Source organism: Thunnus albacares, chromosome 15, assembly GCF_914725855.1.
Source record: "Thunnus albacares chromosome 15, fThuAlb1.1, whole genome shotgun sequence".
NCBI lineage: Eukaryota > Metazoa > Chordata > Actinopteri > Scombriformes > Scombridae > Thunnus > Thunnus albacares.
In genome coordinates this window covers 18224632-18250490 of record NC_058120.1, presented here as the reverse complement: position 1 = coordinate 18250490, position 25859 = coordinate 18224632, and the positions used below count along the sequence as shown (strand labels likewise).

General features: G+C 41.1%; 1 protein-coding gene across 1 annotated transcript in view; it reads right to left on the bottom strand.

Moving 5' to 3' along the window:
* Nucleotides 1–3230: 3230 nt before the first annotated feature.
* The window catches only part of dph6 (diphthamine biosynthesis 6), a 59985-nt gene continuing 37356 nt past the window's right edge, over nt 3231–25859 (bottom strand). The window contains exons 13-15 of the mRNA XM_044375759.1: nt 15486–15734; nt 10121–10511; nt 3231–6138 (exon numbers count right to left, since the gene is read on the bottom strand). Coding sequence (XP_044231694.1) covers nt 6020–6138; nt 10121–10511; nt 15486–15734 — 759 coding nt within the window. The 3' untranslated portion in view covers nt 3231–6019. The remainder of the gene's footprint in view (nt 6139–10120; nt 10512–15485; nt 15735–25859) is intronic.

Here is a 25859-nt window from a genome sequence, read left to right as displayed (position 1 = left end):
ATCGTGTACGTCCGTCAGAATGTTCGGCCGGAAACAAAGATTTTACGTTCCTAGCCACCATAAACCTGTGGATGTTGAAAGACCTCTCATGGCTGTTGACCTGCGTAATATAAATGTGAAGACGCCAAAGCTATGTGACATTATACGGTTCTAATCCATAAGTTATTTTAATAACTTGCTTTCTTGCTTCGAACATGGAACAAAACTAGTTTGGTCATAACAGACTCAGTACAAAAGTTGAATAAGTAAAATGAATGTTCTTTTTTTGTATTTGTGTCTAATGTGGTCCAAAGCATTGTGCAACACAGATATATACAGACAGGTGACAAATTAAAGAAAAAACTGGTACAGGTCTGAATGCTTGACCTCCACAGTGAGGGTTTGGTGGCTCTATGCTGTGGAGGGCATTTTGCTGGCATGGTTTGGGTCCACTTGTCCCCCTAGAGGGAAGGAGTCATTGCAAATCATCACAAAGTTGTTCTGAGTCATCACCTTTATCCTATTAAGGAAACATTTCTCTCCTGATGGGAGTGGTCCTGATCAGAGTGGAAAATCCTTTTGAAGAATGGTGTTCATCCCTCCAGAAGAGTTCCAGAGACTTGTAGAATCAATGCCACATTGAGTAACACCATTCTCCAAAAAGATATTCCCTCATTTGGAGTTTTGATGGTGGTGGAGAGCATTGTCTAACACGTCAGTCCAAAATCTCCCATAGGTGTTCAACTGGGTTGAGATGTGGTGACTGTGAAGGCTGTATATTGAATTTGCATATGATTCACATCATTTTCCTACTCATCAAACCATTCAGTGACCCTTCATGCCCTGCGAATTCGGGCATTGTCATCCTGGAAGAGACCATTCCCATGAGGATAGAAATCTTAGATCATAGGATAAAGGTGATGACTCAGAACAACTTTGTATTGATTTGAAGTGACCCTTCCCTCTAAGGGGACAAGTGGACCCAAACCATGCCAGCAAAATGCCCTCCACAGCATAACAGAGCCACCGAATCCCCTCTCTGTAGGGGTCAAGCATTCAGGCCTGTACCGGTTTTTCCTTTAACTTGTCACCTGTCTGTATTGTCATAAATTGTTCTCATAATCATCAAAAGGTATCTCACATCTTGTACCACTGCCTGCCCAACACAGAAATCAGTGACTCCATTGCAATCATGCCCTGCACATGAGATATACACAAAAACAATCCAATGCTGTAGACATGCAGCAAGAGCTGGATGTGAATATTTTACTGTGGTCAAAACACTTTAAACACTGTGGTGTATTGTAATGCCTAATGCTGTTACTTTGGACTCCACAACATCCAAAATACCACACAAAACAATACAGTGGAATATGACATTACAACTTGGCAAACTACAGTCTTAAACATTAACACAACTGGACCTGTCTCACAGTCACGGTATGGCTATAGTCACATAAAGTAGTATTGATTATAGAGCAATTTAATCACATGAGACTTTACAGATAATATTCTACATCATCACACCACTGTTCTACACAAAATATACAGACTATATAGTGTAAAAATATCATGCTTTTACATACAACATACACCTGTACCTGTTCAGAAGTCTCCAAAAGGTACCTTCTGAATGTACAATTACTCAAGCTGAAACATTGGGTGTGATGAAGAAAGGCAGTGATATTATAGCAACATTGGCAACATTGTCCCTGTTCATTGAAGGTTTCTCTAGATTGAAATGTATGGTTGTTCACTCTTCATTTAAACCATCTTGTCTCTCTGATATTCAATTCTGGATTTCTTATTCTGTAAATGTATACACTTCTAGTCCTTAGCTGATGTGTTTGCTCTTCTATGCGTGTGTTTGTGTTGTTTTGTTTTTCCAGGTGTACATATCTTTACATCTGAAACGTTGCCTCAGGTTCGCAAAATACCAAAATGTTATGTTTTGTGTATGGTTACAGGGGGAACAGTAAGATGAGAATATGATACTAGTTTGTGTTGTGTCTTGATTTATGTTTTTGGTCTGGCGTTCGGTCTGTGAACCTAGTTTAGGCTATCGAGGCAGAGTAACCACATGTTTTCAAACCCTGTTAGATGTATTTCTTTTTCTATGGTTTTAGTGGTTTCAGTCTTTGTTGATCTTTTCTGGATATTTGATATTCCTACAGCTAGTTGATGGAATCAAACAGGAAGTACTGATCTGTGTGGCTGGATGTTCTTCTTTGGCCCCATTGTTCTTTCAAGGATCACCTACTGTGCAGTCAACAAGCCTTTCATGCTGTGAATAATTTGAATATATTCAAGTAGAAGTGAAATTGATTAGTCAACAAACAAAAATTGATCACCAACATTTTTGATGATTTAGTTGTTTGACAAGGGAAATGGCAAACATTTGCTGGTTCCAGCTTCTCAAAAGTGAAGAATGTAAATGGAATATCTTTGGTTGGTTGGATAAAACAAATTATAAAAGCGATTTGAAGATGTTACCTTGGGATCTAGGATAAAATGATGGGCATTTTTCTTAATTTCATCATTTTATAAACAGTTAGTTAATACATTGTCAAATATTGAAAGATTATTATGACCAAAAATCATGATCAATTAATAACCAATAGTTGTAGCCCTATTTTCTAACAGCTGCATTCCATTAAGGTGTGTCAGTACCAGGGCTCTGGTACAATGGCACACCTAAATGGAGTGGAGCCATTGTTAATGTTATTAGTTAGACCTGTGGTTCTCCTGCTAGGAGAAATGAAAATGTTTTAGCCTCATCTGAAAATGTGACTGAGCTGAGGCACTAAGAATTGATACAAATGCTGCTTGCTTTTTCATGACAGCAATGTTGACTGTATTACACACAGAAAAAAAAGTGCTTGGCAAAGTATCAAATCTTGTTTAAGAAGCCCTTTTCCCAAAATTTCAGAAATTTAATAATCAGATTGCTGTTAATATTAAGTAGAAATAAAGCTGAATTGTTGGAACTGTTGTGAAAACTGTTTGCTGCACAAAAATGAATTCAAAATACTGGAAGAAATAAAAGTGGTAGAAATTCTATATTCAAAAATGTTAAAAAAATAAATTCAATTTTATTCATTTTTTTGTCTGATGACTGAAAATGATGCACCTATAAAAGTAAAGTAAGTGTAAATTGTGTGACTGAGGATATGGGTGGAAATAGTTGGTTTTAAATTGCACTGTTTATGTTGGCCACAAGAGGGAAGCACACACCACTCAATGGCTGCGATCGTGATTGTGTGATCTGTGATTGCCTCCCAGTTCAGCAGATAGAACGTTTCATTAAGTCAGTGCTGAGACCATAAAGACAGGCTTTCACAATGCGTCAGGGGAACAAAACTATATATTATGAAACAAAAAGGATCCAAACATGAAAACAAACAAAACCACAGTCACTGAGGCAAACAGACCACAATGTCAGGAGGCGTCTCGTGCAGTGAGGCTGCTGCTGAACTGGGCTCCCCTACTGTAGCCCACTGCTATGGGGAAAGAGAGTCATACACATTGGCCTGGTTAGCCTGGAGGAAGAAACACACAGTTAAAGTCCATGTGCAAGGCCACAATGACAAGGGCCGCAGGCTGGTACACGGCACACTAAGGACAATGTTGGCTACAACAGCCAGTTTGTTTGCAGAGTGGTTGCAGGTCAGCAGGGTAGAAAATGTACATTTGACAAAACACATGAAAAAAACTAAATGTCACCCTGTCTTAATTCATTTTGTGAAGAAAAATAGCGGTAAGGGCACAAAGAAATGTGTCTGCCATAGGACATCGCACTGGCTATGATGAGGATGTGATGATATAATTGTGGCTTTGCCTGTGTCTGTATGAAAACACGCCTGCTGAAAGACAGGATGTAATGTTTACTGCGGTGATCGACAAGTGGTCACCATGCAGTAAATTTTAGTGGCTGAGCTCCTCTGTGTTTACTGAAATGCTGAGTCTTGTATTTTTAGGTTTTGTTACACATGAATTCCTTGTCATTTAACTGTTGTGTTACAAGGACAAAAGCACATGGATTCAAATCTCAACAAAGAAACATTTTGCAGGCTTGGACTTTTAATATTAAAGTTACATAAATCGTACTTATAAGTGGAGTCACTACCAAAGGACAGATAAACTGAAAGCTTGTTAGTGCAATAATGCCTCTCATATGTTTTAAATGTCATTGGATCTGCTGCTTTTTTAACATGACGCGTCAGATAGTTTGTTACACAAGTCGTCCTTGGAAACTGTTTGGAAAAGGGAAGGCACTTTCAAATAAAAATACTTGGCAAGTGATTGGATGAACCATCTGTCTATCACTGTCCTACCTTGCTAGGCAGCTGGATTCGCTACGCTGATTGTTCCGAACCACCGGTAGTTGGGACACAAGTGCATAACTTGAAGCCTGACAAGATGGATTTTCGCGCGATCTTGCGAATCCAGCTGCCTCGCAAGGTGACTGCTTTTTAGTGCCTATATATAATTGAAACACAATTTCTATAGGCTGCCGTGAGTTGTTTCTTAATCTTAATTGCTCAATTTGAAAAGAAAACCCCAAACATTTTCAAATCATTATCAAGACTTCTGAACATGCAAGTTTATTCAGCAAAAATCTTACTCAGCTTCACATTCAGACTGGTAAACACATTAAGGAACCAAGAAAAATGACCAAGAAAACATTCTTAGAGGAATGTCCTTTACTGAAAGTATTGTTTGGCTACATGGCTACATTTATTGAAAACACTGAAATATGATCAAATATTTTAGCTGAAATTTATGGATGCTCACTTGACTGAGGTGTTTCTGTACATAATAAAAAGTACCTTATTAAAAAACAATCATGCCTGAATCATTCAGAAATTCTAAATCTCCTCTTGGTAGGGCCCTTTAAAGCCAAACAGGTGAAAATTAACACACAGTGTATATTTATGGGGCATTGGCTTGCTCGCTCTCATAAATAATGGCTTGTTTGTGTTTTTCAACTCTCAATAAAAATCTTCAGGCTCTACTGGCTGCCTCTATTGTTCAATTTTTGATAACAACAATCAAAACAACACTGCAGTGGGTGAAGATCAATAGCCCACTCCACTCTCCCGCCATCGGAGGCGTGATGACGAGAATAGCTGGAGTGAAGATGCATTCCAACTCAGATCATCAATACGGTTCATGATCTTTGAGAAAAGAAATGTTCCAGGAGCAATGGTTAATAGTGTTATTTTCTTCCCACATCATCACACTGTGTCCATTGACACCCCCAGCACACACAAACACACACACACACACTTACATTCCTACCCTGCAGCTGTGTGTGGTAGCGTCCCTCTCCTATTAACCAGGCTGCCTTAGAATCAATAGAAAACATAAAGAGGCTTAATCTTTTCAGGTGCTTGGTGCTGATTGCCTATTACACAATAATAACACACCTTGAATCCCGTGGAGCATAAGAGGGAGACATAGTCACCTCATCCACACACATTAAAAACAGCCACAAACCAGTCACACAGTAAATCTATGGCTTTACAACTGAACAGATGGTGTCAGCGCTGGAGCTAGGCCTTTATGAGGGGTGTTAGCTAGCGTGCTAAGAGAAATTCCACCAGAAACAGTGGGATATCAGGGGTTACAGTTTATCGCTTCATGGAATGGGACACTGCTGGTGTCTCCTTTTGTAGACTATGGTCTCCAGTCTTCTGGTATGCAGTTTTACGTTATAGAAGTTCCATACGACTTGTCTCTGAGGCAGAGTAACAGCTGCATCAGTATACAACTGTAGTGGATTATCGGCCTAAGTTCTGAGGTATGAAGTGGAATAAACACATCCTCCGAATCGCACATCATCAAATCAACATGGACACACACAGAGTTTTGCATTTCATCCATCAACAGTGATAAACAGTCAACATTAATGAGCAGCTATTCGGTTTTGTTGTAAGTCATTAGGTGTTGGGTTGTCGGAGCCGCGCCTCCAGAAAAGCCCCACCGAATTCCAGTGCCGTGAATGACTGGAGTCCGGTTGTTGATTCTGGCTGTGTTTCTATAAACTGAGCCAGCAGGACAGGTGGAGGATCTGGGAGTCAGGCAAGTTCAGGACTGGAACCAGGGCCACGGATGGACTGGACTCCTCTAGAGAGCTTTTCAAACATACTTCAAGTCCTGGCAGGTAAAGGTGGAGAGGGAGAAGAGGGGTGAGGGGAAAAAAAAGAAGATGGTGGCGTTAGTTTCATGAGAACTTTGCCTGAAGTTGGACATTAGGTTCACATGCAGCTCCCCCACAGGGGCCATCCCAGGAAGGAGGCTGCACTTAACTCTTTGACGAGGGAACATGGGCCTATTTACAAATTATTGACATTCTTAAATCCTTGGCAGATTGTAGCCCCCCCATTTAACTCCCTGCAGTGCAGACATATGGTTAGCAAGGACTGAACTCTAAGCTACCCCTCCCAAAACTTGCACACAGAGCCATATACAAGCAAACACACACACACACACACACACACACACACACACACACACACACACACACAGAGGGAGGGGGTGTGATCCTGCCATGCCCTTTTGGACAATTGAGCAGCTTGTTGGGGGGGATCTAGTGGAATGGATCCTCTGCTCCTGTTGTGTTGGGATGTTAAGAAGCTGTGTTGGGACTGCTGCTCAGCTTTACCAGAGCTGAGAGATGTTGTTAGTGTGTGTGTGCGTGCGTGTGTGTGTGTGTGTATGTGTGTGTGGTCGGACTACAGACGGACAGTGGACATGTGAGAATTCATTGAATGTCTCAGAGCCTGGTCTTGATGACAGCCTGTCTATTTAGCGGCAGCCCGCTGGGATGTTGCCCCCTTCACTCTTATGCTCTGTGCACTAATTGGTCACAAGTGTTCCTGTCTCATGGCAGGCTGTCCTGGCTTATTTCTTCTGATTTACCAGCATGCTGAATGGGATCGGGTGTGGCCCCTGTGTGGCTGAAACATGGTCATAGTGGAGTTAAGCATCTGGAAAAGTGTGCTGTGCCACAATTGCAAATCACTTTTAAAAATCTCTCTCTTTATATTCACAATGGCATCTGTCTAGTATAATGTATGTCAAAATGTAATTATTGACCACTTATCTTGGTCTCAGTGGACAAACACAAACTAATGGCCATTTTAATAACATCTACAAGTACTGCTTTACTACTATCTGACATCTATGTGAACTTGTCGAGAGTGAATTTCGAACATAGAGGTTACAAGAGCAGTTCTGCACTATTTAATAAGCCTCATTCTCTTTCATTTGAAGCACACACAGCATGCCAAACATCCTTACAAAGAGCCCACACACGCTAATTAACTAATACGCGCTACAGCTTAAAATGCCCCCACTGAACACAGGCCTTTTTTTTTGGAGGGCATTAAAAGCCTAAATACGTATGTGTTATCAGAGCATGTGGTGCACCCTGGGAAGCAGGATCCTCTGGAGATGGCTGGCTGACAACTGAATGAGCTAGGCAGATCACAGACAGTGGATGGTTTTATTAAGAGAAGAAACACACCCTTCATCACACCTTGCACACTAAGCCTGTTTTATGTCAGGGTGTTTTAATCTTTGTACTAACAGATAGGAAATAATTGCGCTCTCTCTTTGAGAGTCTCTTTCAGTGTCCATGCACACACACACACACACACGTGCCTGCCAGCATATGCATAAAAACAAAACAAGAGGGGGGTAAAGGTGACTTGAGTGACCATGCAATTGTGAGATTTTTATCTTTGTGAGTGAAAAGTGGTAAAGGCACAGGCTGCTTTGCAACATTCTGTATAAATGCTTCTGTAAAATCACACAAAACCCTATGAACACTTCTCATCACACACCCAATCTCTTCCCCTGGTCTCTCAGCCCCCCCTTTGGGCTACACGGGGAGCCTCATTGAGAGGCCCAGTGGACAGGGGCAGTAAGATTCAAAAAGCCATCACATTAGCAATGGGATGGAACTAAACCATCTACCCGAGAGGACCAGCCATTATTCTGCTTCACGGCGAACACACAGGGAGCTGAAAAGGCTGCTGTTAAATCTCTGTGTTTTCAAAACCAAACCATTACTAATGCCCACACCACCCTTTTATGCTAAACATCCACCATTTTTGTTTGAACTGATTAATATCTAAATATTGTAAGCCTAAGTGAATAGAAGGTGGGGTGTCAGTGAAGGCTGTGGTGAAAAGGAGAGAAAGGAGGGGGGGTTCCTGCAAGGAATGGCTGATGCCTGCTGGGCTTTTGGGGCTTTTAAGCAGTGGCCAAGGCCCAGAGCCAGTGGTTTTTAGTTGTGCTACACTGACTTCCAAACTGGTCAAATTAACCGGTAAACGAGGTGGTAATTAGCAAGTGTTGGCTCATGAAAATTGTTCATTTAGTCCAAGGGAAATGCACAAAGAGGCTGAGGGGCTGGGTGTGTTCAGTGGCGCCACAGAGAAAGGGAAGACTTCCTTGTCTTTCTCTAAGTGTTGGAAGCAACCTTATGTTTATGTTTGTTTAAGTCTTGAGTATTTGGAAGCAAAGAAATCAAAACCTGTTTCATTTTTATGCATAAAGTGTTAATAATACTTAACTTACCATCATTTTTTTTCTATAAAAATGTCACATGACCCTATTTATGTCCTTTGCTAAAAGTTGAGGGAGTTGCGGGGGCCTATCTTCTAGAGAAGCTCTCTATCGTAAGTAACGAGTTGAGACAAGATGTTTAAAGGTTTCATTTGGAGCATATGTCATGTCTATCAGCTGTGAATCCCAACGCAAGTAACCGAAGGAGGGGGTGTGCAGTCACATTTTGCTCCAGCGTTGTTGTCTGTCTGTTCGCTGACAGCAGCAGTTGTGAGGCTGTGACTGCTAGCGCCAGAGGTGTTACTTTTCCTCCTTTGACTTTTTGGATTCATCACCCAATGAGCATAGGCTGTGACCCATAAAGACGCCCACGGGTCAGCTTCCAGGGCTCGGTTGTGCGTGCAGGGTAAGGTAACAGATTCCAATTCAATGATGAGTCAGTAAATGGTTTAAGGGAAGCAGTCTGTACAGTCCATAATCAAAGAAACACACATTTCAAGGGTGAAGATCTAGGTTGATTTTGCTCCAGTTAACCAATGACCCAGTAACACACTTTTTGGTTTCTATAAAATAAAAAAAAGATAAAACAGGGTTTTTTTAATGCAATTTTTTCCATTGCACCAAAAATATATTTAGCAATTATTTGACATATCTACAGTACTAAATATCTATTCTATCCATTATTAATTCTCCTCGATTATTACGTTAAATATAAAATTTACATTTGAGCCTTTTGTAAGGAGATTCCTCCTGATTGCTAAATCCTCTTTCTCTACTATTGTGGATAATGAAAGAAATAAATTACATGCATCATATATCACGCAACAATGTTGAATAACAATTACATCATTAGGTAACAAAACAAACAGCGCCATTTGTCTGTCATGTATATCAACACATTTTCTAAACAGATCAACCATTTTCCCATTCATCACTGGTAACCGTAATTTCTCGTTCTCAAAAAGATGAGTTATGTCAAAGCTAAAAATGACAGTAAGATGGCTGGTTTGGCAAAGATTCAAAAATGTTAATTGACTGCTGCAGTGATGACTTGACAACTGAGCCCGTGTGATCGATGTGCTCCTCGCCCTTTTCCCTGTGAGAGAACATCTCTCAGGATAAAACAAATACCGTTCTACATTTGCCTTGATGAGAACCTACAATCCTGGGAGCAGGAGATGGTGGCATATAAAAGTGTAATGATGACAAAAGACTGTGCCAGCTGCTTGGGTTACTGTACACAGTGCAGACACAACAAATGACTTACAATAATTAAACACAGGAAGAAGTGGAGATCCTCTGGAGAGACTGCTTCCTAGAATACTTTATGGAGTTTATTTAACTAATGTCAGCTCACACTCTCTTTGAAAAGACAGTGCAGAGAGAGACAGGCTGTCACTTTGTTTCCATTAAGTAGAGATGTTGAGCTTAACTTGCAAGAGCAGTGTATCTCAGAAGTGTTGCCTTCAACAGAATAAGTTATTTAGGATAAATCCTCTTAATGAGTATAAATATTAAAATTCAAATCCTTGTGTAGTGTCTTAACTGAGATACTGTGACATACCTTTAACGATGTGCTGTGTCAGTGAATGGTCGCACTTGTAGAACACCCTGGCACACAGTGGCACAAGCTCAGCATCCATCTTCTTCATGGCTTTTTTTAATGTAGTGCCAATTGCTTCTGTAATATCCTTTGCATCATCGGTGACCTCGCAGGCAGGGCCGGGCACAGTCAGGCAAAGGGAGAGCGAAGCACTAGAGCTGTCAGCAGATATTACGGTGTGGCACTCTATGGATCCACAAGCCACCTTTGTAGTCATGTAACAGGAGGTCCTTTGGCTGGGGTCATCCTGGATAGCTGTTACATGGAGCTCAACAGCAGCATCCCTGGGTAAGGCAGGTACCACGACGACCAGTAATGGAGGAGGTTTGATCTCAGGCTCCAAAAACATGTCCTGAAATGCAGACAGATGGTATTCAAATGAACTGGTTGGCAAATAATACACTGTGTTGCGCCACACACCACAATCAAATGTATGGCCCTCCTGCTGAGATACACGCTGTGCTTTCTGACCACAAACACCACGCCATCAACATTAAACATTATTGTAAATCACATCATAAAAATTCTACCACACAGCACTAAGAAAAGGCTTTTTACTTGACAGACTGACAGGCTATCAATTAACGTGAGATTGTGAGGTGACCCTCGGTAATGATAGTGTACAAACAATTGAGACAGAATCCATAGTGCTTGTAGCCACCCTAAATAAAATGCACAAAAGCACTCACTGTGAGCTACATCGCTAACATGACAGGTCCTATCCAAGATGACTTCTCACCTTTCTAAGAAGATCATTCACAACATGCTATGGCAGTTTCAACAAACACATTTAGAGGGAAAACTGCCTCAATTTTATCCACAGAGCCAAAATTTCTTTATGTTTTTTTTTCTCCGCTAGACCGAGGGCCATTAGCAGTAACAAAATGTCTTGGAGCAGTGCTACAATGTGGCCCTCTAATAATACTTGGCTGTGGCTTCATCTGCTAATGGGAGAGAAATGAGTGTTTTATATAACCGTCATTTCAGTCAGAGTCGATAGGGCAAAAACACTTAACCCCCTTTTCAATTTGCTGGATCAATTTTCATCCACTTACACCCCACTTCGTAAGTGCAGAATAATAACAGGTTACTTACATTTTATTTTGATATTCACTCGCAAAAAAAAAAAAAAGAAGAGAGAAATCATTGACAAGAGCAGACGACGGCCTCTTTGTCCCTTCAACAGACGAAGACGTCATGACCCAATCCGCCAGATTCACTGAAGCAGCACTTACCTTCAGATTAAACTTTCGCAAACACTTAATTGTGTATCAACAGCTGACCTCTTGCCTTGGAGAATGAAAAAAAAAAAAAAAAATCAAAAGATCTACTGTCCTGAATGAGTATGTGTGCAGGGGTTAGGTTAATATTTCTTTACTTTTGTAGAGAGCCCTGTTTGCAGTGATCAACAAACAACAATCATAAGAGCAGGGAACAATAGCAGTGTCAGCACGGACCTCTTAGCATGTCAGACAAAGTGACAGCACACATACTTGTCCTATGCTTTGATAAATGTTATATTAGCACTTCTGGCACAGGCTAGGTATTCTCCTAGAGGGAACTGCTCCTGCTTGTCAATAGTGATTGAACATGGAACAGAGAGTGGGGACTGAGGAGAGAAGTGACAGGACAGGGGGTCTTGCTCAGCCAGGCTTAAAGGCCACCCTGCAGGCCTTGAATGCTGAGTTACTATACCCAACCGACCATCCACAAGGAGATCAGGGGACTTCAGTGCTGTGCTCCAGCCGCTGGCAGGACTTTATTGTCACGGCACAGTTGCTGACTTTTTGTCAGAGCTGTCGGACAAGGTTACATCAGTCCCTTTGTTTCTTTATTAATGTATCCACCAAAATGTTACATGCGGTGGGAAGTTTGTTCAGCAGTTTTGTGGAACTAAATGTGCAAAAGGTGCATTACTATGTGTGTGTATATGTCCACATGTCGTATGTGTGTATATGTCTCAGACGTGACTCTAGTCAAGACTTCCATTACAGTGTGCTTCCCCACTAGAGGAGCGAGAGTGGGAACACTGGCTGACATCCCAACCTGACCAGAGATCATTTATTAAATTAATCCAATAAAATACAAACTTTGATATATGGTGGAGCTGAGTGCTGGAGTGGCAAGTTGGGAGCGCAGGCGGGAGGCAGAGTGAGGGCTCTTTTCCGCTCTACACCAGCCACTTAACACAATCCATCTCATTACTTCATCCCACTTCAGTTCCAGGGCATGCAGCCATTCCCCCAGTGCTCTCTCACTCCATAGGCAGCAGGTAAACCCATGAAGTCTGGATCTGCTGCGCTCAGCTCTCCACACTGATGGGGTGTGACCTGCCTCTCCTTATGTTTGTTTTCTTTCTCCCCACTTTCCTCCCTCTAACTCACGTCCATGCGCCTGGAGTGTGTGGCGGGTTGGAGGGCCGAGAGGCGTGAAAGCCGAACGGTAAACACGGTAATAAGGAAGTGGTGTAAAGGCGGGGAACAGCGGGGAGCTGATGGGACTGCACTGCTTAGCCAGTTCCCCTACATTTCCTGCCCAGCGGGACGCCTTCAGCATGTGGCTCTATGTCTCAGCACTTACTGTAGTGCTGTCAGTCTGCTATAATATCCCTTCCCATTTACCCCTTCATTCGCTCACTTTTCTTAAAAATCCACTTTCCATCTCATCAGACTGTTTGTGTAAATGAAACACACAAGGCCATGTCAGTGGGGTGAGGAAAAGTTTAAGGGCATGAGGCCATTACAAAACTATGGCAGAAGCCAATGCATCCCAGTTTAAAAAAGCAGGCAAGCAAGCAGGAGAGAAGTTGTGTAAAAAGGGCTTACTGTGGTAAACAGGGAGGAAACCCTCCACATTGCAAATTCATTACTATTAAATTCTGTTTATTGCCATTTAAAACTAATCATCTCTTTTTAAATATTTTCTACATATCTAAAATAACCTGACGTGCATGAAAAGTGCATGTAAAAAAAATATATATATATTTTCAACCTTAAACCTGCTTAATTATTTTTTTTTACATTTTGACATGTTTTCAAGACCTGTTATTGCTAGAGAAAGGGACGTCTGTTTAACATGTATTGACTTATCACATCAGCATCTCACTATTCATCAAACCGTCTGCACACACACTTGCATGCACACAGACAAACAGGCTCTTTGTGGTTTAATGCACCGTAAATACAATTTCACACTTGTAGCGACTCCAGTATGCTCCCAATTAACCCTGCAAGCTTCTTCATCCACCTGATTAGAGAAATTATCAACGCACAACAACAACATGGCCCTGTGGCTTCACAGACGTTCTAGGCACTGGTGTTTTCCATCGTAAAAAATGCACTTCACAGGTATTGTGTCTGGAAATACACCGAAAAGTATACCATTTATATTTTTGTAAATAAAAGCAATCCATGAAAAAAAACACATATTACATGTTGTGCTGATAATTTTTAAATCTCACTAAGATGCATTATAAGGAACAGATGTCAGCATTCTTGGAAAAAGCGGAAAAAATCTGATTATGTGTAAATGGCAAATATTACTTAAATATCTTCGAGTCTAAATAAAATGCATTTTATGTATTTAAGTAGGTAACAAGGCATATTTAATAACATTTTCCCCCTTTCTGGGAGACACCTTCTAACTTCTCTTTCAAAAAGGGGCTGTACAAATTTAAGATTACCAAACTGCTTACTTATAAGGTCACCACTATTTGAATTGCCTGTATGTGGGAAGACATCACCTGAGAAAGCTGCCTGTAACTAAAGCAAGACTCTTTTTGCAAGTGCCAACTGGTAGAAAAAAAGTTATTTCTGCTCTCTGTGGGAGTTGTGTTATCGGTGTTTGACCTGAGTTAAAGATTCCAATTACAGTCAGTTCAAATGAGCACCGGTGCTTTGTATAATCCCCACCCAAGGGAGAGAGCATTTCACCTAGTTTAGGATGAAACAGTAGCCCCCCCAACCACAGCCTTCTCCTTATCTTCCTTCAGCTGCACTTTATACATCTGCACTTGAAGTAGAAGAGAGGGTGAAAGTGTGAGGGCCAAGCTGGGAAGTCACACTAAAAAGATCTGCCTCACAGACAAAGAGGTCAGGTTAGGAACCCACCACCTAAGCCAGCTCTATTCTCATCTGTTTACAGCCAACACACCCTGAGCTGTCAATTAGAGGTACTTAACTTGGCAATCACTTGAAAATAAAACATGGTCTCCTGGTGACAATCCTGGGTCAGCCAAATGAATATTTTTGATTGTTCTGACACACCAAATTGACGCACAACAGATGGAGGTGTTGTCCATCCTCAGTGGCCTCTGACATGAACCTAGTCTTGTCACCTCCCAAAGCTTTGCTCAGAGTTAGCTCTGTTATCTGAACGACCCAATCTGCATGCTAAATTGATTCTTTTCGGATTTCTATTTCACTGTAAGTTATGATAACGCGAAATGTGTCAAATAAATTAACAAATACACACCTCTTGCTCTTGATTGAGATATGCTGAAACGTGGTATTTGAGGATACTATTACTGGCAAGAAACACATCTTGGATTTTATATATTGCTAGACATTTAAGGAACTGACACAAAGCTGACATCCTCTCTCCAGTCTTTAACATTGTTCACCACTGCACAGATCCACATGTTGGAGGTGGGCTGCTCTGCTGCCTCTGTCCCTTAGGCCCTATTCCCATGGCAAGAAAGATTACTGTGGGAGGAGAAGGGCTGCCAGGGGAGACTGGTGCCCCTATTAGACGTATGGAGCAAGGGTTGTAAGCCGGGGTGGGTGGAATGGAGGGAAGGATGGAGGGAGGTGGCAGGAAAGAGGGGTGGAGAGGGGGATAAGCTGCTCTGAGAGTTGAACGGAGCTCCAAAATGGTGTGTGGGGGCAAAGGATTAGGGAGGCTCTGAGGAAGACATCTGCTTCTGTGCCAAGCTCCACATTATCAAAGACACCAGCGTTTCCCACATCATCAACTTTTCATGAGCGCACTCACTGGTAAATATCAGTCGCAGCGGCTTGGGTCTCAGGGGGGCAGAGAGGGGTGAGGAACTTTCCCTTATTTCACAACTATAAAACACAATACTGAAAGGCCTCTGAAAAACTTGCATATCATATCAAGTTTCTCTTCTTTTACTTATTCATTGACGCATGGATTCCACTGTCTTTTAATCCATTAAACATGTGTTCATCCTATGTGGGTGTAATATTGTATTATGAGTATGATCAATATTTCCTCTGCATCTATAATAAAACAGCCAGACACGGCTCTACTCCTTAACCAGTAGCATATGTTTCATAAACAAAAATCTCACCCCACAGTGACTGACCTTCTCTTCCTCTGCAGCCTTGAGCATGCTCTCCCAGACGGCCCTGATGATGGGGATGTGTTGGTGTCTCGTGGTGTAGCAGTGGGCCTGGACAACATGAGGTAGAGTCAAGCTGCTGATCACGGCTTCCAGAACCTTCTTTACATAGCTGAAAGACAAGTGAGCCTGCGTCCTGGTGCCAGCCTTCACCAACTGCATGGTACAGGGGACCAAAGCAATCTGGCCTGCACAGAACACCGAATCATCAACCTGGGGAAGAGAAGACACAAGAAAAACACGGCATAAATATCAATGTTGGTTTTGGTATGGTTAAAAAACAGGTGTGGACTAGGGTTACAATGAGGTGTCGCCACCCTAGTCCAATGTTACACACACAAACAGACCCATGAGCAAAATGCTTAAATCTCTCTACTAAGTTAACCCATTGCTTTTCATTCAATTACAGCATTTCAGAGAACTGTTCTGCTGCTGTGATGATGATGATGATGATGATTGCCACAGTTGCCACTCTTGAGGTTGAGAAATTTTGTGCAGTGCATTATCAAGACTGGATAATACATTGATTACATTTGAACAAACAACTAAACTCCTGTCTGCCCTCAGATTTGTATTAACTCATGTAAGTAAAAATATAAGAATGTTTAATTAGACAATTATGAACTTTAACATAAAGTTGTTAATTAGCCATAAACGATGAAAGAAAAAAGTCTCCCAACTCAAAAATGAGTTTTGTAAAAAAAAAAGAAAGTACAATATTCATCAGAGGTGCTATAATCAAATTAACATTAATTATAAGTGTATGTTTGAGTAGCAGTGCATTAATTAACAAGGTCCACCTCTCCCGTTTTTCAGCATCTTATCACCAACAATTCTCATTTAACAGTTCTAAAACTAGCAGGTGTTCTGTGAAAAGCCTGTCAATGTATCTCAGTGACACCAGTGTTATTTATAAGCATAATTAACCGTGTGATAATAAGCTCAATTCTTTGTTAAATACCTCTGTTACAATGAAGCTTCCTGCATAATGAAATCTGAAGAAAATCTATCTGTTTAATGCAGAGAGACGAGTAGGGATGAGGAGTGGCATTAAGGAGGTCAGGTCTTTAGAGACCCTGTAGCTCAGCAGTGTTTGAGGCTGGATGGTATTAGTACTGGACACTAGCTCCTAGTCAATGCAAATAGCTGCTTGTGACATGCTGATAATTGCTGGCCAACTCAGGGACCCTGGAGCTCATGCAGATCTCTGGGGAGGATCAAAGTCCTGAATCAATTGATACACGGCCTGAGACAAGGTCCTTTACTTATTAGCAAAGACACAGCCAGGGGTATCGTGTTTCACAGAGATTACCGGGTGAAAGTGGACCAGATGTATTACCTAAGATTTAGCACCTCCTAAACCAAACTCCTCTCACCCATTTCAAACAAACCCTTCCTTTTCGTACTTGGTTCAGTTTGATTGCCTCACCAAAGCCTACACAGATGGTGGTAGGCCATGACACAACTTGTTCAAAGGAGGAAAAATAGAATACTGAATATTTTCCCTTTCCTGGAGTGTATTAGATGTGTCTTATATGGGATACTAGCAGAAAAGGATGTTAGCCACACATCTGTTTAGCTAGAGAGCGGACATGGCTGTGGCTATTTCCATAATAAGATGGGTTTGCCATGATCCCCAGCTCTTGTGTTCACTTGTCAACTTTGATGAATCTTCTGCTTCCATCTCTGCTGCTCCGAATTACTGGGACAGCAGAGGAGACAAGAGATGGAAGGAAGACGAGGAAGACGGGTGCAAGTGAGTGAGGGGGAAGAAAGGGAGGAGATAAGGCCCTCGCTGCTTTCAACCAGTTGGATCAATCACCGGATCATTTACCTGCAAGCACAATCTGCCAGAGCGCCTGCATTACTATGTCTGCCTAACATAAAAGCCAGATTCCCACACATCAACAACAAATTGTCATTGGCATTCCATTTATGAGCCATCAAATGCCATCATATCCACTCCAACAAAGAAGGGCTCCATCAGGTTGGACGGGTGGCCAGAATCTTTTAACAAGCTCGTCCCCATGAAAAGATTTCACTCCATTTTGAATTCATAAAGGCCGGCTACCATTTGTCGATTTCAATATCAAAAGGGGCTAGCACAGGGCCCCTTGACTGTTAAAGGCAGACTCCCATAGCTTCTACCAAGCAGGTGTGTGATGATCAATTATTAAGGATCCTGCTCTGGTTACTCTTAGTGGGAGGTGGAATTGGGGATTTGGGGGTTTTGTGGTGGTGGGGGCACATCTTTCTGTGGTGAACCTGGTTGGGGGAGAGACAGAGGAGAAGGGAGAGCGAATACTATTTACATAAAATTAACAGTTCAAAAGAATGAGTTCACACACCAATCAAACTTGTTAATTGACTGTCAGTGGTGTGTCCCTGAATATACAACACAACTACATTATTCATCTTAGGCCTTGACAGGGAAGACAGTCCAATTTGCATGGGCGTTCTAAACGTGATCAACAACCACAATGCCACATGCATTTTTAATAGCCCAGAGATGGGATCCTTTAATATTCATAAGGGTCAAACAATTGCATATGACATTAAACTTTCTATAACAAGATAAGTATTTTTTCAAATGCTAGCCTTAGCAGTCTAAATGGCCCACAGAGGAAAGAGAGGATGTGCTGTATTACAGTGTGCACAGTGAATCAATACTACATGCTGATGTTGGTTTATTTCTGTTCAACTGCTTCTTAATAATATATGATATTTGCTGCTATAATTTAAAATATTTCCAGACATTGTAGTTTTTAGTATCTGCATGTTGAGGTGAAAATTAATAATCATCATTATATACTATATCAGTGTGTCACTGAAGGCATACAATACCTATTTATGGGCAATTTGGACAAAATTAATATCATGACGATTACCAAAGTAGTACCTCATTATCAATATTTGATGACCTTTGCAAAATTAAGTAAAATATTAGTTAAACTCTTTACCCCACTTAGTCAATTAGTAAAATGTTTTTTGGAGATGGAGAGACGATAAGCTATAATGTTGAGGTATTCCTCTGCTCTAATAGTAAAATTCTACTTTTTTCGACACAAACCTCAACTGAAACATTTTTTTCCAACTTTTTCCAGCTTATCTCAACAACGGATGTGATCATAACACACATGCTAAGTATTAATTAAGCTGTATTTTTGCTTCATGCTTTATTGACCTTTATTTCATGGCTAAAACACCATCCCTTTTCTAATAAAGCCCATGACATGTCAAAAGGTCACCAACCCCAAAGACATTCTCCCTCTCCATCTCTGTGAGCTGCAGACAGTAACATATATGTAAATGTACTCAGGGAGCGCCAGGCTGTATCCGCTGTCAAGCATTAATGGTGTCTCGTTTCGGGATGGTGTGTCTGAGGTGTTTCTAATTGCAGTTTTTTGTCAAAGAGCTTCCAGAGATGACCAGACAGTGCTAGACTATATTCACATTGGTGTTGGAGCCCTCTGGGCCCCCATCTTGTTGAAGAGGTCTCTGAGTGTCATTAGCAGAGATTTGCAATGGTATAGTTGAACTGGGCTGGCCTGGATAAAATGACCTGGTATTGACGAACAGTCAGGTTTTTCTGCCTGGTTCCAAGGACAGAGAGAGGTGGAAAACTGCTCCACCGCTCCTATCAGATATGCTAATGGTCACATTTCTCCCCATTGAGACCTCATGCATAATTTAACCAGGAAAATGATAATACAAAATGTGTAAAATAGGTTAAATTAATATGGTGTAACTTTTCCCTTATACAAGGACACATGTAACCAAGCTACAGGGGCAGTGGTAGTATGAAACAGCTACAGGGTGGCCAATTAAACGCAAAATAAAATTAATATTTGTAATATCTTTTCATTGAGTATTGTTTACAGCCTCACCATGGAGTAAAGGTAGAGTGCATCTTCAGAGCTCCAGGCAAGGCTTTCCACCCCATGGCTAAAACTTTTCAAAGATTATTTTTGAACGTCGTAGGCCTTTATCTGATGGTTTATAGTGAATATAGACAAAATGTTAAAGGAGCATGACTAGTGTCAGCACTAAATCAGATTCAAACACAGGATGTTGCATTTACAAAGTATGTGCCAACTAAATTTTAATATGATACATAAACTCTAATTTACTTTAAATAGAGCACTCTTTGGTTTACTTTTTAATCCCTTATGGAACATTCTTAATGTGTCAAATTTCCAAATTTCTGTGTTGACTTTTCTCTTTAGTAATTTCCTTTCTTTCCTGAATATTTTAGGGTTGGCAAATAGCCCAAAATAGTTCAAAATGTAGGGATCAAAAAACTGAGGTTGAAGTTTTGTTGAATGTATTTAAGTGCATATATTATTTCTGCTTTTTGGCGGGGATTTGATATGCAACGACTGTTTAATCCTTGTGTGCTGGATGGCAGTTTGTCAGGGATGTGTGCCGTGATTTCATCTTGAACTGGCTTCAAGTCTGTGGGGCTCTTTCAGCATTAGTGCATTCAAAGCAGATCACGTCTGGGAGTGGGAAATGATAAGAGATGGGCTCATGTTGTGCTGCGCCCTGAGGAAATCCTGCTTCTTCTGACACCTCATTTCTACAAATACAAACCTTTCAGGAGAACCACAACCTTTCTCCCCTCTACAGAATCTCTCCCCATGTTAGGCTTCTCATTTAAGGCTTCATGGGAAGGGGGAGGGAGATATTTGCCTTTTTTATTCCCTCCTCTTTTTTTCTACTATCTATTTTTTTTCTTCCTGTTTGTGCTCCAGTTTGAGCCTAACCCCTGTATGCTCAACTGTCACACAAAATCAGTGTTACTTAAACGGCGACATAAATAGCTGTATGAAGTGCACAAAGAAAGGCAAGTATAGGGCATTTCTGTATGCACTCTCTCAGGTCTAAAACTGCACATTTACTCAGAAAACAAACCATAAGCATATGCCCCAAACACATAGTTATTACACTGACAAATTTAGAAGAATACTCAAAATTATACAACTGTAATGAGCCATTGTTGAGGCAACGTGTGGTCAGTCTGAGCCAGGGACACTGGCCTTTCCCCAACCCCCCATGTTTTCTAGGCGTATGTGTATTTTTCAATTCTTCCTGTATGTCTGCCCTCGACATGCCCACTCCATAGACACTGAACCGTGTGGAAGAGTAACACTGTCATGTCAGCTCTGGTCAACTTTATGCTGGTCAGGAGCTGCCGCTCAGTACTATAACCAAGGTCAGGGGAGCCTGACTGCTGGATGCTCAAGGAGACACATCTGAATGCCAACAGGCATGAACAAACAAATAAATAAATAACTTATCCATCATGAAAAAAAGTTATTTTTACAATAAAATACAACCAGTTTTGATCAAAATGTTTGTGTTTTCTTCTTGTGTAAATGTACTGTAATGTACTGTAAAATTAATAAATATGATAAAATAAAACATTACAAATACTGCTGCTATGGAATTACTGTGCCACACCAGAGCTGGGCTGTGGATGAAGAGTGATGGAGGGGCATGGTTTTTCATTGCGTTAGGCAAAATGCCCTGCTGTCTTCAACTGTCCCGACCTCACATTTTTTGACAAATTGGTTGTGAGGCTTTTACGACTGATGCACATATCGCAAAAATCATTTCTGCCAAGCTTCCTCTATGACCTGCCCGTGGGACATGACAAGCCCCTCCATGCATCGCTCTATCAAACCGAATCTTTCCAGGACAATGCAAATTATGACAAATTCCATCATCCTGCATTATGCGCTTTCCTGCTAATCTCCCTAATTCGAGAGAATCGGGGAGGGTCTTGCTGTTTCAGCTGAGGGGCATGTTGTCTGATTGAATGATGCTGAAACTGCAACCCTCAACCCCCGTTATCTCTTCCTTCCCAGCTGTGACCACCTCGTCTCTTCTGTCTTTTCATATTTTTCCTTTTTTTTTTTTTTTTTTGAAACTACGTCTCTTAGTCTGGCTGGTAATAGAAGCACTAACCTAACCTGGACATAAAGGAATTATGTCAAAAAAGTGCTGTGGCACAACCATTAAAGTGTAACTGTCAGTAGTGGTGAAGAAAAGTAAGTCTGTGTGTTTGCAATATGAAGACGGGACCATAGTGTGAAATGTCTAATCTGTATCAGTCAATATAAATGCCAAAGAAAAAATCAGCCTGTGATCAAGGGACATGAAGTCCTCTGCATTCACATCCAAAACTTCCAGTTTAAAACACACACAAACCCTCTCTTCACTGCACTGTTGCTACACTATTACTTGTAAGGGATAAAACACATAGTTCAGTATTCACAATTAAAGGGTGAATAGCAGACAAACAAAGAATGAAAGGCTGAGTGAACAAGACAGTGCAACAAAATGCAGAGGGGAGCAAAAAAAGAGATGTAGTCCCATCTCGTCTCAACAGATGGCAGTATGGCTGCATTAAAAAAGCAGCTGGAGTATCAGCAATGCTGCACATGTGAAGTCTACTCAAACCATGGACAGGCTGGCTAGACAGCATTGAAGTCTCCTTGGATTTTCTTCTTGGGGGGGGGGGGGGGGGGGGGGGGGGGGAGTCAAAATGTTCGCATAAATAAGCCACAAATTCCACCACTGAAATGCAGGAAATATGGATGAGGGAAAATTAGTGAAAAATTATAAAAAAATAGTGTGACAAATTGTTTGTGGGTTTCATTGCAATATCTACAAGTGTTTTTTAATCAATAAATACTGAAAAATCAAATCTAGCTGGAACATGTAAATGCAAAGATTAATAGTAAAAACTGATTGAGAAAAGAAAGATTTTTTTATATTTACTTTTGTGTTAATAACAATGTTTTTTTATTTTACTGTAAATGTGCACCAGAGATAATAATACTCTATAAAGCAAACTGATAAAATACAATGTGTTGAAAAATGTACTGTATTCCCACTGAAAAATATACCAAATATTAACATTTTTTGTCAGTACATCAAATTCAACTCAATAAATTTTGCCATGTGGAAAATATTGTGTACTCTATATTATATTGACTGAACTCCTACCCTGAACATCTCAACTTCATTACATTACTTAGAGCCATGGGGCCTGACATCCCCTTACATAATAAATCTATAATATCAATAATAAATATATATTAAAAGTGAACATGCTGATATGTCCGCATAAAAAAAACGGACGCTGTATATTATTCATCTCCAGCGGTTTTTACCTCAGTAAAGCGTGCTTTGATGACAATGGCATTTGAAAAATGAATGACCCAGGTTAAAAGTTACTACTCAGAAGAATTGCTCTATGTGAAATTTATGATGAAGCGAGTGGCCAAAAGTAAATGGAATGTAAACGCTAATCTCTTCTGAGTCATCTGTTGTACTGCTAATAAAATCCCCTTACTAAATGAAGACAAAATGGCAATGCTGGCATACTGTTGCATGTGAATGTAATAATCATTTCTAACCAGAGGCAGCGACTGCCACTTTTAATGTGTGCAACTTAGAACTGCAGGAATAGGAGCATAATAATCATAGAAATCATCTATAATAGTAGTTTCCTAAAATACACAAACTAAAGCGCAGTGCTGTATAACACAGTCAGAAGGTGCATCTGCTGCAGTAACAAGCCATCTCTAACAGCTTCTCAGTCTGAGTTGGTGACAATTAGTGTTACAAACCCTGTATTTGTTGGTAACATGTCAATCATGTTGTTCCTCTTTGTTGCTACATTCATCCTGTGTGAAGAATACATTCTATAAATAAGATGCTAGACAGTGTTATTAAATTCTGTTAGGCAAATATCTATATATCAAAAATATAAAATGCAGTTATTTTTTGTGCCTTAGCTAAATTTAATTCTCTCACTGCTTGATTCCTGTGTCTATTGTGTTCCAATAAAAGATTTGGGAAAAGAGTGAAATGTACTTTTCTCTCCTAATGCTGTTGCCTATTAGTGTCTGTATGTCACCACAATTGCATGTGTGAGCGCTGGCCCCTGTATTGTTCTGTCTGTATTTGCCACACATGTGTATATTTCACAAGGAGCATCTTCAAGACCCTCCCTAACCGCGTGTATTTTGTGTGTGTGTGTGTGTGTGTGTGTGTGTGTGTAGGCCCAGTCAGCTATGCCCTCTCGTCACTGCAGGGGGAAAAAACACACCCGGGCAGCTCTGAATATAGTGGCTAGTTACCATAGTAATGGGATGGTCATACGTCTCTCCTCTCTCAGACAGTGATGGGAGTGGACAGGACACGCCGCTATGCTTTTTATCTATGCATTTGGTATTCAGTTATTTCATTCCACAAATAAAAAGCCAAGCCACTCCACCTCTCGTTTTTCTGTATTCAAATAGAGGGGTGAAATGGGAAGTAAATAGTTGGATATGGGGTAATAATTCACACATGGGACTACAAATAATTGATGTGTTTTGACTGAGTGTTTGTGATTGCAATTGTAATAGCGCAAGTGTCTTGGCAGATATCTGCGGTGGTGGGATCTTTACATGACGCTTTTCAGATGCCTTCTTGATGTCTCTGAACCATTCACCCCTTCGCTGCTCATCAGCAGTGACAAAGTGAGAAGCAAACAAGCATGCACACGCGCATACACACACACACACACAAACACACACACAGACACTCATGTGGCATGTGGTTTTCTCAAATTAAAAAGCAAAGCCTACCATTTATCAAATAAAATCATATTCATACATCATAACTGATTACATTAATCTACATTTCATTAAATATTCTAGTACATTCTACCCATATAGCCATAAATACAACTGCATACTGTAATGCTTTTTACACAGAGTATAGTTATATAATTTGCAAATCTGCAAAGGTGACAGACTTGCACAAGAAGGATGCTGTCCATTCACTAGTGACAACAGTGGTACGTGTCTATCTGCACGTACATGTCTGAGTGTACAAATACACACAAGACATGTATATATTCATATGTATATCTCTAATATTCAGTATGTTTGTCTGTACAGTATGTGCAGTGAAAGAGGGACGATGGCAGCGGCTATCCTGCCCTTGCTTCCTATGGCTTGTTGATATGAACCAAGGCAGTCAGGCACCAATAATACATGAAGAGCTGTTCAAAGGCAATTAGGATCAGTTGTCAGGGCAGGGCCCATTAATGAGTGGGAGTGTGGCAGGGGCCGGGGCAGAGGCACAGCGCCGGCGTACGCGACTGCCTGAGAGCCGATGCACTCAGACAGATCCAGTCCTTCCCCTGTCCTCGCCTGGTACAAGCTGATACCAGCCTGTGCCCACGTGGTGCTGCAGGAGCAGCAGCGCAGGATAATGTAGCGAAGCGATGCTCTGACTCCCGAAAACGACTACTGCCATGACAGGTCAGCTTCCACGTGGTCACAGCGGGAGAGAAAAGGGGGGATGTGGAGTGGGTGGAGATAGGACTGGGAGTAACATAATTATCCCTGCTGCCGTCTACCACTTCCCATAAAACTGCCCCCCCTCATCAGATTAAAAAAGGTGGTCTGAATTGACCTCTCACATATAGCTGTACACATTTAGAGCACTGTTCCAGGCTGGAGCTAGGACCGTGTGTCAACGCATATATATGTCTTAGGGTGTGGAACTGTATTAGAAGTGAGAGAAGAAATTCCTGTTCACATTATAGCATGCAAGACTGAGAGTATGCATGCATGTTGTGGTTGCACGCATGCATACATCTCAGTGTTAGAAAACACTTGTCAACAATAGATATGGATCTATTATGATGTTATGAGATAATGTGTTTATGCTCAATTGCCCATTTTGCTTGTCTTTCCATAATCTTTATGTATCTGCGTGTCACTGAATGTGGTTTGAGTGCCGTATACCTGTCCTGTCAGTCATGTCTACAGTGTGTCACCCGTGACTCATTTTAATGACCAAACCAGTTTACCTTGTCATACAGCCAGGGCCTATCACAAAGAGCACACAGGTGTATTTGTGTGTCTTTGTAATACCTGGCCTCAGGGCATACAGCCGACATGCCATTGTGGTAAGGTCTTACTGGGTTTGATCAGTGTGTTTCTTGTGTGTCCAGTTCAAGTGAAGACAGTTGACCCCAGAGTTTGGGTAGGATGAGTAAAACCTACAGAGACAGACTTAGGTGATGTACAGAGACAGGAACTGAATCAATGCTCGCTGGGGAAAGGCTCTGAGGTGAAGCCCGACTGTCAGTCAAAACCTCTCTGACTCTCTCCAGACAAAAGGTTCAACTCATTGCACACAATTCAGGCATTCAGAAAAGGAAACAGCCAGCCTATTCTACTTGTGCTTTCAGTGAAATGCAAAGAAAAAACAAATCTGTGTTAACATCTTCCGCTGCAACAAGGAGCAAGTAACTACACGTGCAGA